Source organism: Nesoenas mayeri (assembly GCF_963082525.1).
Source record: "Nesoenas mayeri genome assembly, chromosome: 8".
NCBI lineage: Eukaryota > Metazoa > Chordata > Aves > Columbiformes > Columbidae > Nesoenas > Nesoenas mayeri.
This window is the reverse complement of record NC_137554.1, coordinates 22,787,876-22,800,050: the sequence shown is the minus strand read 5'-3', so window position 1 is coordinate 22,800,050 and position 12,175 is coordinate 22,787,876. Positions and strand designations below refer to the sequence as shown.

At 40.5% G+C, this 12,175-nt stretch overlaps 1 protein-coding gene across 4 annotated transcripts in view; it reads left to right on the top strand.

Annotated features, from left to right (window-relative positions):
- DAB1 (DAB adaptor protein 1) overlaps positions 1–12,175 on the top strand; it is a gene marked incomplete at both ends in the record, with an annotated part of 111,120 nt that extends 98,945 nt beyond the window's left edge. For 2 of the 4 annotated variants that reach the window (XM_080348395.1, XM_080348394.1), the window contains 3 exons: positions 539–1,087; positions 1,914–2,041; positions 2,922–3,005. In XM_080348395.1, coding sequence (XP_080204521.1) covers positions 539–1,087; positions 1,914–2,041; positions 2,922–3,005 — 761 coding nt within the window. Of the gene's footprint in view, positions 1–538; positions 1,088–1,913; positions 2,042–2,921; positions 3,006–11,881; positions 11,996–12,130 lie in introns of those variants that run through there. The other 2 variants (XM_080348392.1, XM_080348393.1) reach the window with 2 other exon arrangements.

The following is a 12,175-nucleotide window of genomic DNA, read 5'->3' as shown; positions in this document are numbered from 1 at the left end:
CCCAGAGATCCTGTCCCCAAGAAGAGCGGGACAGCCAGAGGACAGGGAGAGTTGAGGTGGCAAGAGGAGCCTGCAGAGCTCAGGGGTGAGGAGCAGGGTTGTGCTACAGAGGTGAGTTTAGGAAATGTTTGTGGAGGCTGCTCTGGGACATGGTTTGACCAAACTGATCCCAGCTGTGCTTTGGGACAAAGCCCCGGGGCAGGGAGCTGCCCCATGTGCAGCTGCCAGGCAGGTCCCTGCACACAGATCTTCACAGACCCACAGGGATACTCACTGAGGAAGAAGAGGAGAGATTATTTGTTCAGATGAGAGGAAGGATTATTGCCAGTATCCACCAACCTGTGGCTTTGTGTACAAGTATTTGTTCACTGATATGAATTCAACCATCTTTCAGTGTTCTTTTTAAGTGGGCTAAAGTGGGATTGCTAGTGTAGCCTGCATATTTCTGATTTATTGTGTATCTTTTTCTGAATGCTCTTGTCTGCAATGTTAAAATCTTCCGTTTTTTTTTTTCTTCTGTTCTCTCTATTCTTTGAAGGTTATGTTGCCATGGGAGCTGTTCTGCCCTCGTTCTGGGGACAGCAACCACTTGTTCAACAGCAGTTGGCCATGGGTGCTCAGCCTCCAGTTGCTCAGGTGATGCAGGGAGGACAACCCATCGCATGGGGCCAGCCCGGCATTTTCCCTCCCACTCAGCAAGCGTGGCCATCTGTAGCGGGTCAGTTCCAACCAACTGCCTTCATGCCGACACAAACTGTTTTGCCTTTACAAGCAGCCATGTTTCAAGGTACCATTGCTCCTATAGCTACTGTCCCACCCACCAGTGATTCCAACAGGTCAAGTCCACAGACAGACAGGCCCAGACAGAAAATGGGAAAAGAAATGTTTAAAGATTTCCAGATGGCTCCACCTCCACCAGTGCCATCAAGAAAACCAGATCAGCCTTCCCTCAGTTGTACCTCAGAGGCCTTCTCAAGTTACTTTAACAAAGTTGGGATGGCACAGGAAGCAGATGATTGTGATGACTTTGACATCTCTCAGTTAAATTTGACTCCTGTGACTTCCACGACACCATCTACGAATTCACGTGAGTATTTATATGCTTTTGGCCACACCTTTCCACAGACGTGACTGCTCCTCAAAGCATTTCTTTTTTTTTTTAATACAGTAAATTGCAACACAGGTATGGACTGAGATCCTGCACGCATGGTCTAGCTTATTAATATGTTACAGCCATAAAGAAAAGTATCAGAGAGGAACTTCAGAAACCATTGAAATCAACAGCCTCAGTAGCTGCAGTCTGAAATTTAATTTTTAAGAAGACAGCAATATACGTTCTATGCTAGGGACATGCAAACTGCTTGGAAAATGCCCATGACATTAAACCTTACACTTATGTCCCATTCAAGCCATACTTTTCAGAAATTAGGAGATGGGCATTTATTTGAGTAGCTTGATGTAGTGGAGATGTGAGGAAATTCATTGAAGAGCTGTAAAATAAGCTTATTGTGTTTGAAACATGGAGATGGGGTATTTGGCTGTTTGCTGAAAAGAGGAATTCATGAGACACAGATTTACCAGGAGCCAACCAGAGACCTTCTGTTTTGCTTACCTGCCATAGGGCAGGTGACTCATGTGTTCTTAATGTAATGTAATGGTGTCTCCCTGGTTCCTAAAGGCACATGCCAGATGCAGCCAAACTTAATTTGGAAACAACCAAATGAAATCCAATATATGGAATTGATAATTGTTTCTGTGTTCAAAGAGATAACTCTTACAGCTCCTCATCAGAAAATAATTTTCAAGGGTAATAAAAGTTGAAGGCTCTAAAGCATTAGAAAATTTGTGCTGCTGCCTTTCTGAACAAATTAACAGATACGTTTTCTGTTGCTTTTACCTTAATCTTTGTTTAGCTCCAACCCCCGCACCCAGACAGAGTTCTCCATCAAAATCATCAGCATCTCATACCAGTGATCCTGCTGCAGATGACCTCTTTGAAGAGGGGTTTGAAAGCCCAAGCAAAAGTGAGGAGCAAGAGGCTGTGAGTAGCAACAAGGTTTTAAAATGCTCATTATTTCTTTTTAGCTAGAAAAGGTGGAAGTTATGAAACGTTGTTTAGGAGTGTCAGAAATAACTATTCTAATAGGGCTGGGTGGTTTTTAAGGGGGAGCTGCAGACAGCATTCACTTCCCAGTTCAGTTATGATAACTAAAAGTATGACATTTATGTTGATATACACTAATATTGCATAAAAGGCATCAAACTCAGATTTCATATGTATGGTTATATATGTTAGTTGTATCCAGTGTCCTTTTTAGCATACGAGCATTCACTTGTTGATGGGAAGGGAGTCCGAGGTAAAACAACATACATGCTGAGGCTGCAGAGATGTGAGAGTTTGTGTGTTAAAAGATGATGGCTGATGTTGTCTTGCACATTGTTGCATCCCAGTTGCTTGCCTAGTTACATTCCTCAATGTTCTGGCCCTCAGTATGTGATTTCTTTGCCTTAGACTCAGTGGACCAAAGCAAGAAATGTTATCTAAGCAATGCCTTTAAATTACAGGGTGTCTTAGGCAGATAAGAGCCTAAGTGAGCCAAAGGCAAGATGAAGTCTGTACCAAAAAAGTACAAAATAACACAAGCCTGGACTCTTTCTGATTTACATAGATTTGGGTTTTCTGATCCAGTACCTTCTGGAGCCTGTGGTAGCTCCTGCAATGGCTCCAGCAGGCACCGGTGTGGTCCTTTCTGCAGGAAACCAGTATGGCTTTTAAGAACATATCAGTGGTGAGGTCTCACTTTCTGGTTTTCATGAGATAGGTTGTACTTTTTATCCCCACAGCATGAAAATAACCTTGTGTTGACTTTTTCACTTTGCTTATCGTTGAGAAAAAAAGGTGTTATGTTCTTGTATTCTAGCCTGATGGGTCTCAGGCCTCATCCAACAGTGATCCATTTGGTGAGCCAACTGGTGATACTATAAGCCCACAGGTCGGTAGCTAGATAGCGCAGGTTGGGGTAGGTATCTGTCCTTTTTTTCTCTACATCCTTGAGGTGCTCACTTATTCTTCCGCCAGTGCCTACCATTGCTTTCATGGATGCATGGTTTAATTTTCCTTTTCATCTCTTGCGTTTTTCCTCTCCATTATGCACAGTGTGTTCCTCATGCTCGGTGGTTTGCATGGCTTTTGCCATTCACCAAGTGTTGCAGCTTATGCAAATATGTGTGTTTCGGCTGCCTGCATGCTTTAAAGAAATGGAGACTTATTTTACGTTGTGTTCAAATTCGAAGGGGAAATAGGGAAACTGAGCCATTACTCATGATGTATTAGGAAAAACATTTTCTTTTTATCAAATCCACTCCAGCCTTTTGTCAGATGTAACATATTAAATGGAATAAGACATCTTAACCATAGACATAACAAACATTTAATGAAATTATGTAATGATACATGAACACCTCTACCCTAATTCAATGTGATAATCAGTAGAAGCAGCACATTTTTTATCTGTGTGTAAAAAATACTGAAATGGGTTTGTGTGTTTTTATCTCCAACTGCAAATTAAAAACATGAAAATTATTATCATTAATATTACCATTGATATACTGATGTTTTAAAAATTATTCATCAAACATAAGCTATTTAAATCCAGACAGACGGAAAATATGATCTTTTCATGTTTTGTGTTACAGAACATATTAGAAAACGTGGCTGCCAGTGAATGTTCTGTGATTTGTATCAATGCAGTATATGTGCTTTACCAAAGAGACAGTAAAGCTACAAAATTTTATGAGTGCTGAGCATTGTTATTCCATCCAAATACTCTCAAGTGTTACTATTTGAAGGATATGTTTTATTATCTTCTCCCTGTCTGCTGTTCCTGTTTTCTGTTACCCAAATATGAGAGCTGATGCAGCTTCTGTGCTTCAGCACAAAGCTCCTGCAGCAAATCCCTAACAATGGTAGAACGCTTTTTATTTTTGTACAAAAATTGCACCGTGTTTACCAGTGACTTATCCACCCCGAGCCAAAGTAATTTGGTTTCAACTCAGTAGTTTCATTAGCAGTCAGTTTACTTTGTACATTAAATATGGTTTTAAAAGTCTTTTAGTAACTTAGCTTTTATCTACTTGGTAGTAATAAGATTATCTCTTAATAATATGTGGTGCTGTGAGAAGGCATCTCCCCCTGCGTTAGCATCACCAAAGTAATGCTCAGCTCTTGGAGGCTGAAGCAAAGGTAGCATTAAACTTTATGTCTCATTGAGTCTAAAAATGACAGTGCATGGGTAAAGTCAAGCTGAGATGAACTGCTCTAGCAAGAGCATCACTTGATTTTGTACTCCAGCGAAAACCGCTTCCGCAAATTGATGGTGCCACATAGTAATTTGGCTTTGCCTTTGCCTGACCTCAGCCAGCACTATCCCAACTTCAGCCCCTTTCAAGATTTCTTTCTTAGATCAAGAAAGAGGATTTGACCTTTGAGTCCCATACTCTGGAAACCCACATATATTTGTTTATTGCACTTTATCATAGGGTGATTCTGCAATTCATCACAGGGAGAATAATGATAAAATCTCTTTCTGATTTACTGACTGTCACAAAGATAGTTACCAACATTTGTAAACTAGCATCACACACGTATACCTACCAGGAGTTCCAGATGTGACTTGAAACAGTAGTTTAAGTCTGTTAATGCACATTTCTGTGTGAGGCAGTCAAGTAAGGGACTACTTTGTTCTGCTTTTATGTAACACATAGTAAAATACATTATTTTATCTGTCAAGAGTTTCTGGGAGCTACAAGAACAGTATATTACCAGTGATTCCATATGGGTTTTTTCTATATTTTTTGTTAATCCTTGTAGAATCTTGCATAAAATATGTATAATTCTCAGAAAGACATTCTGGGAAATGTTAACTAATGTTACTGATTATCTTATTATAGTAACTCTTAAAAGCTGTAGGCAGGAACAGGAAAGCGAACAAAAAGAAAGCCTCTATCCGGGGAAGTTACACTAATGTCATTGTGCCTCTGTGCAGTGCCCATTCAGCAGCAGTCTGTAGGAAATCCACTTGCTAAAACCAGCCCATCTAATTTGGAAGCCTGGTATCGTCAGAGCAACGGAAAGTCTAATCTCCGTGGAAAATTATCAATTCAGAACTTACTACTGTGTTGTGTATTGAGCTCTGCATTTGGAGAGAAACTTAATGGGGAGAAACATGTAGTACAAAGGAATCATAGTCTGCATAAAAGCTGCTTTTGTGTGGTAGATGGGAGATTACTTTGCTCTTTAGAACATGGTTCTTCCCACCAAGAACAGCACAGTGTAGAGCTCAGATGAGTGGACCTCTCGGGAGCATGGCATAGTATTGTGTTCAGAAATTTCAAATATGTCTGTTCCCAGCAGCGCTGTGAAATCAGCTGTGCCCATACAATATCTTTTCTTATCTTGATGTATTCAGGATACTCACCTGCCTAGTATTTTGTATTCCAATCTTTCAAGGTACCCTTGCAATTTGGTTTCTTGATTCCTTCTGATACTGCATATTCTCATCTAGAAATAATTCAGCATCTTTCAGTTATTATCTTCATTTCTCCCTTTCTTCTCTCTTCCTTTTGCAGTCTTCAACTTAGGCTCTCAAATTCCTCATCCTACCAGTAGCCATTTTTATAAGTCACTCTTCAAATAGATGTGGGTTCTTAGTAGGTAAATGTGACATTTTATGGATTTCAAGCCTTTATGGTTGCAGATGAGAAGCAGACAAGCCTAACTTTCAGAGGTGAAATAAAATCAACTCTTTACAGAGCAGTTGGTAGCAAGATCTGTATTCAGTTGTTTTCCCTTGGTTTGTAAGCGGTGGTGAGGCTGGACAGTGATTTTACAGAAGAGGTGAGGAGAATGCTGAATAATAAGACCACCACCTTTAGCTGACTTACGTTTAATCCCTACTGCTATCTTTAGAGGTTGTGTGTGGGATAACTATGTTGAAAGCAGACAGAAGGAAAGAACTGTATTTTGCTAATATTCTACTGAATGTGTAAAACTTTTCTTATTATGGACACTTGTGATTAAAGCAAGACGTTTGACTGGAGGAGTTTTCACCTGCTCATCCTCTTTGTGTCAGTGCAGCCAGTCAGCCTGAGTTACAGGCTCATAGTTGCAGAACCTATGGTGTGGATATTTCTGTTCTTGGTGATATTTTAGCCTCAGCCTCTAAATCAGCCTCAGCAATAGGTCTAGCACGCCGTGACACTGGGAAGCCCTGAAGCTCTACAATTATAATCTTAGCAAGGGCCATAGAGAGAGGAGCCTTCAGGCATGATGAGAAGAGGAAAGGAGAGGAGCAAACATCAACTGCCTGATGCCAGGCTTCTTTGGATACCTGTGGTTATGTTGGCTAGTGTCTCCTACAAAAGCATCCTGATTGTAGAAAGAATAAAGCCATCATGAATACTGGGATTGGATATCACAAAGGTGGACTAACTCTGTATGATCCCTGCAAACTGGTTCTCCAAGGCAAGTTAGCAACAGTGTGAAAATTTTGAAAGAGAATAATGGGAATTTAATACCACAATTATTGTAAAAAAAGGTCATTTTAAGTGCTGGAACAAATGCAGCTCTGATAATAGGCTGCCTGGTTCAAGACTTGCACTGGCAGTCATTCACGAGAGATTCTCAGGAAACCTTCAAAACATTTGTGGCTAGAGCATATCTTCCTCAAAAAGTTGTTCAGTTGTTCTGTGAAATGTGTGCAGACAATTATCAGCTCTCAAAATATGTCACACCCTTCATGATGCCATCAGCACTGTCAGGAGAGCAACAGTTCATTAGAATATTTGTCTATCAGCTTTTGGTGGTACTTTTGTGGCCTGCTGCCATTATCCATCTTTGAGCAAGTGCCATTCTTAGTGATAAATGTTCCTAATAATCTTAGTCAGCTCCAGGATGGACTGTTCTAAGTCTGGATTTGGGCTGTTACTAGGAATTTGAAAGAAAATAGCAACCTATGGACAATCCTTGACTTATCTGGGAGCTTAGTGAGCCTCAGGAGGGCACATTAAGCTGGTTCTGCAACCTCCTCTTCCTTTCTCCCCCTTTCTATGGCACTAGGGACTCTGAAGGGGCTCAAAATATCGAGATATTTGCAGGATCTGTTACTATCATTCATCTGGCTCAAGAGGAACTGAACAGAGTCCAAAGAGGAACTCATCATGATTATGGCCAGCCTGTTCTTATGGTAGTTTCTAGAGCTATCATTCTCAAACTAAACACACAACATCGAGTGGGGCTGTAAACGTGAGAGAGAAAGATCGTTGTGCATTTGAAAAGGGATCACAGTTTGGGAAGTACTGCTTCATTCCAGAGAAATCCAAAAATTTTCATTTCAAGCCCCATCCTTGTTTGTTCATTGTCATGTTTCCCAGGGAATCTGAAGAGTCAAGACTAGAGTAATCCAGGCTGCTCTGTGAATAGAGGCATCCTACAAATCTGTCTTCATTTCTGCTGCAACAATCCCCCTCGAGCTGTTCATTTTAATGTGACCAGCTCGTACAAGGGTTTCTCACCTCTTCCAGTGTTTCCAAGTCTGCTTGAAGCAGCCAGGTACCCTTTCATTTCTCCAACTTCTTCCTCTGAACAAGAGACAAAATCTATGTAGTTTGTTTAGACCCATGTTCTTGCTGATTTGCAATCCTGCAGTTCAGTTAGGGACGGAGCTCCTCCAACTTTCTCTGTAATGAGGTCATTGAAAAGTTCTCTGTCTTCTGCACAAAACTGATTTTAAAAAGGCACTTGCGACAATTTAGTATTTTTGACACTATGGAACAATTTGCTTTAAATTGGCCATCGGGTTCAGAAGTTAGGAAGGAGAATTGACAGATACATAGATGGAAAGTATAATTGTGTGGTTCCTGTTTTGTTAGGAAAGGGGCCCAGAAATAATAGGTATGTTTCTTGGCTGTAGTTCATTATTATACGGGGACCAAGATGGAGCAGAGCTTATCTTTCTGAGAAGTTCTCATTGGTTTTTCATTTTATGGATCCATCTTGATACTAAAATGACAACAGCTTCTAAAATGCTAATAATTAAGCTGGATATTTGAGACTAGAATCTATTCCTGGGTAGGTTTGTAGTACGAATAGGGGCACTCTCCCATCATAATCCTGAACTAGAATGTTGCTATATTTATGTTGCTAATAGAGACTAACTGTAATAAAAATAACCAAAGATAAGCTACTAGCTGTTAATGGCCAATAGGAATTCCTTGTCTTATCACCAAAGATATTTAATTTGAATCCCACTTGCCAAGTTTACTATGTCCTATTTTATTGAGTCAGCATGCAATAAATAGAGAAGACACATTGCACTCCCGTTCCCTTCACTTGCATCCCCAGCACAAGATTCTCCTTTTGGCTGACGTTCCAGCACACTTATTTCATGAAACTCCATCATTTGAGCCTGCCCTTTCTGATCAGTCAGCCTGGAGTAAAACTGATGCTGAGAATCTGTTGTAAAGGGCAAAGAAATCTATGTGGGCCTCACCTCTACAATTCCGTACATCTTGCCTGAAGCTTTGCACATAGCAGGGAGCCTCGCACTGATGAAAGAGCTGCCAGTATAAAAAGAGTTTCTTGCTAGCCAAGTCCCGTTTTGTGAGTGAGCTCACCTACACAAGCCCAAATAGATGCTGAATCGTTCAAAAGATGTTTGCCAATGATTAGTTTTGTTGGGGAGCAAATGTTAATAACTTCAAATTGGATGCAAATTTACTTCTAGTAGTTACATAATGGTATTCAAAACCATTAGCAATCTTGTTAACTCATGCAGTAGTGTACTATACCAGAAATACGTACTGTTTGCTGCAGTCTTGTATATTGTGCAAAATGTTCCTTAAAATGGGAATAAATGGATTTTAAGCATGAAGTACCTCTGGAATATGTAAATGTAGCATACATAGGGAAAATTTTCTCTTTGGAAGTTTTCGAAATTAATTCCAAGAGAGTTCATAACTCAACATTTGCGCAACATACTTGTAGCTTCCTGAATATTTTACTCTCTTACCATAAGGCGTGTATATTTAGACATTTCTGGTCCCGTACTGCAACCTGTCACTTTGGTCAGATACCTCACCTGTGAATTCATAACCTCTTCCTGCAATATCTTGTCATTTCAGGGCTACTGTTCAATGTGAAGAGCCACGCTAGTGTGTGAGAATATAGCTAAACACTGCTTGGATAGCAGGTTTCAAACATAAAGGAAAACATTTACTTTTCAAACATCTGCCAGAAATTGTGTATCCCCAAAGCTGATAGAAGCCTTCAAGTAGGATTTAGCAGGAAAAAAAAAAAGGTGCTGCCAGTTGTCGTCTTGGTTTCTCCCTGTGGGTTGATGAAAGCACATCACAAGTGCTTCTGGGGCAATCCTATAGAAAGGAAAACGCTTTCAGATTCAAGGCATTTATGTGGATTGGAAGCTTTGTATGCTATTTTATTTGTTCCTTTTTTTTAATTTATTTTTCCTGTCAAATACCTCTTCTTTCACTTCCTCCCCTTCAAATCTGTTCCTATCACAGGGGTAGAAGTAGAAAGCAGAAAACAGGGGTGAGATGATTCTGTTGCTGTGAGAAGAGTTAGGCTCACCTGCCTTTTAATGACACTCACTGTGACTTTTGCGTGGCATACGTAAAAAGAAGGAGGTTTATTTCTGCTTCCAAGACTCTACAAAGTAACGCTTGTGAAGCCCTGGCTTTGTGAGAGAAGCTTTCCATGAAGTCAACAGCACTTGACTCATGTTTTGCCTTTTTTCTGTCCCTTTCTGCTCTCTTTGCTTTCTCAAGGATCATTATCAATACTTTACAGATACCATTTGCAATGTGGGGCTGTAGTCAAGAAGCACTGCTTGAATAATCTCAAAGTAATATTAGAAAACATATCTCGGTCATGGACAAAAAAAAAAGGCTGAGAAGATTGCACACAATTACTGCAATTAATTTCTCATTTAGGCATCTGAAGGTGGAAATCAACTAAAAGGAAGACATAAGAGCACGTTTTTCATTCAAAATGTTCTGGTCTACTAGAAGAAAAAATTATTCAAATCAATGAGAAATGCAGGCCTTTGCCACATGGAGTGTATGTTCAGGTGAATATTGGGTAGGAATAAAAGAAAGTTGTAATTCTGAAGGCTCCCTCAGGTGTTGCTGAAAGTGCAGATGACCGAAGATGAACTCCTCCTCCTCTTCCAATGGTGTCAAGTTCAGTGGCACCTTAGGACACCTCTTCCTTAAGTGCATCTTCATATCTTAAAAATATTCAAGGACAGCCCTAACAAGCACGGTTGACATTTTGAAAGGCTCTTTTTTTCTCCGAAGGCATTTGAAATCTGACATCTTTTGTTCCAAAGGGATGCTCTCCCTCCCTCCCCTTTTCTTCTCTTCTTTCCTTTTCGCTTCCCATTGCAATCACCTCAGGTTCAGCAAATGCCTGAAGAATGGCCTGGTGTGTGTCAGGTTCCCACATTAATTAGTACAGATTTTCTCTGAACTAGCTGTGATAGATCATTCTACCAGCTTTATGTCTGCCGTACATGAAAATTGGCATAGGTAGACTTAACACACAGTATGTGAAATGCAGTTATTTACTCTCAGTCATCTCTTCTGATTACCTTCAGTGTTTCAAGGTCACAAAATGTATTTGCTTCTTTCTGGGGATAATTTCAGCAGCCTTTATTTAATTACTCCAAAGGATTTTTCTCATCCTCTTGCAATGCTCGTAGTGTACTTGGGCTTCGTGTAGACAAGAGTTGAGGAAGCAGAGTCTCTGCAAGCAGCAAAAGTGTAGTCATTTTAAGGAACAAGTGACAACTTTTCTTGGCGTGAAGGAAACAGGTCATGTTTTGGATTTGTTGTGTTGCTCCTCATTCAACACAAGATGCACAGTGAGGTGATACAGGGCACTGGGATGAAGCACAGCCTGCAGCACTGATCAGACCCCCTGGATATGGAGTAAATACAACCCTACGGATCCACCTTTGGGCTGATTTTTCTCATCAGCAGCATCATTTTATAAGTAGCAATTAAAATCCTTTGCGATCCCCCGACAGAGGTTTCTGTGCTTTGCGGTGCCCAGTGATTTGCCAGCCTTCGGAGTTTGTTTTTTTGCTTTTTGGAGGTTTTTTTGCTCAAAGTCAGCTTTTGCTGATGCTGCTGTAACATGAGTTGATTCTAACTTGGTTAAATTCAACGTCGTGGCATGGTATTTGAATATTTATCAAGCTGTGGAGAGTTAATGCAGTATGGCATTAATTAGCCTTTCTGCCTGTCTTGTTCTTTTTTTAGATGTCATTCTTAGTTTAATAAATTAGTTTCTGGAAATGAAGTAGAATGGATTCCAGGGTTCATGGATGGTTTGCTTCCCGTTGCAGCCGAGATGAACACAGTATTAAGAAAGAACAGGGTGTCAGCTGTGAAGCAACACTGAAGAACATGGCAACTTTTGTTCCCCCCACATCCAGGGAATTGCTCAGAAAGAATCTGTTAGCAAATTGACCCGCTTTCCTCCCAGCTTTAATAATTGTCCAGGCTCCTAATCAAAGCGCACAGAGCGAGCTTTCCTCATTCTTCATCAGCAGCTCCTGTTGTTACTTTAAATCCCATCACAGCTTCATTAGCTCACCTTTCAGTAGCGGTTTTTGTTTGCAAGTGTTTTTCTCCATGAGTTGTGTACCATCCACAATGATGTTCTGCTGTTTGCTGCTGGATGGGGTCTCAACCTGGTACCAGTACCTGCCTTTTTATACCAGCTACGTTTCTGGCCTATAAACATCAAAACGTCCAGTCATACAAATATCATTTCATTTCTTCATGTGTCTGTGGCCAGCAATACCTCCTGAGGATCAGTGCACTGCTGATACTGGAAGAGGAAATTGATAGTAAGGATTCGTTTTCTAAAATAATGTCATATTTTCTTCACAATTCAACTGGGGTGCTGTGATCAAGGCAGCAGAGAAAACAGACACTTCCTTTGGGTTTTGACTCATGAGGTATTGCTGTTCTCAAGCAGATGTTCTAAAAATGTTCTAAAAATGTTTGGAGACGTGTCCGCTTATTTTATATTTGTTATCCTCAGGAAGCAGAACCTCTCTACGCTCAGATCAACAGACCTAAGAAATAG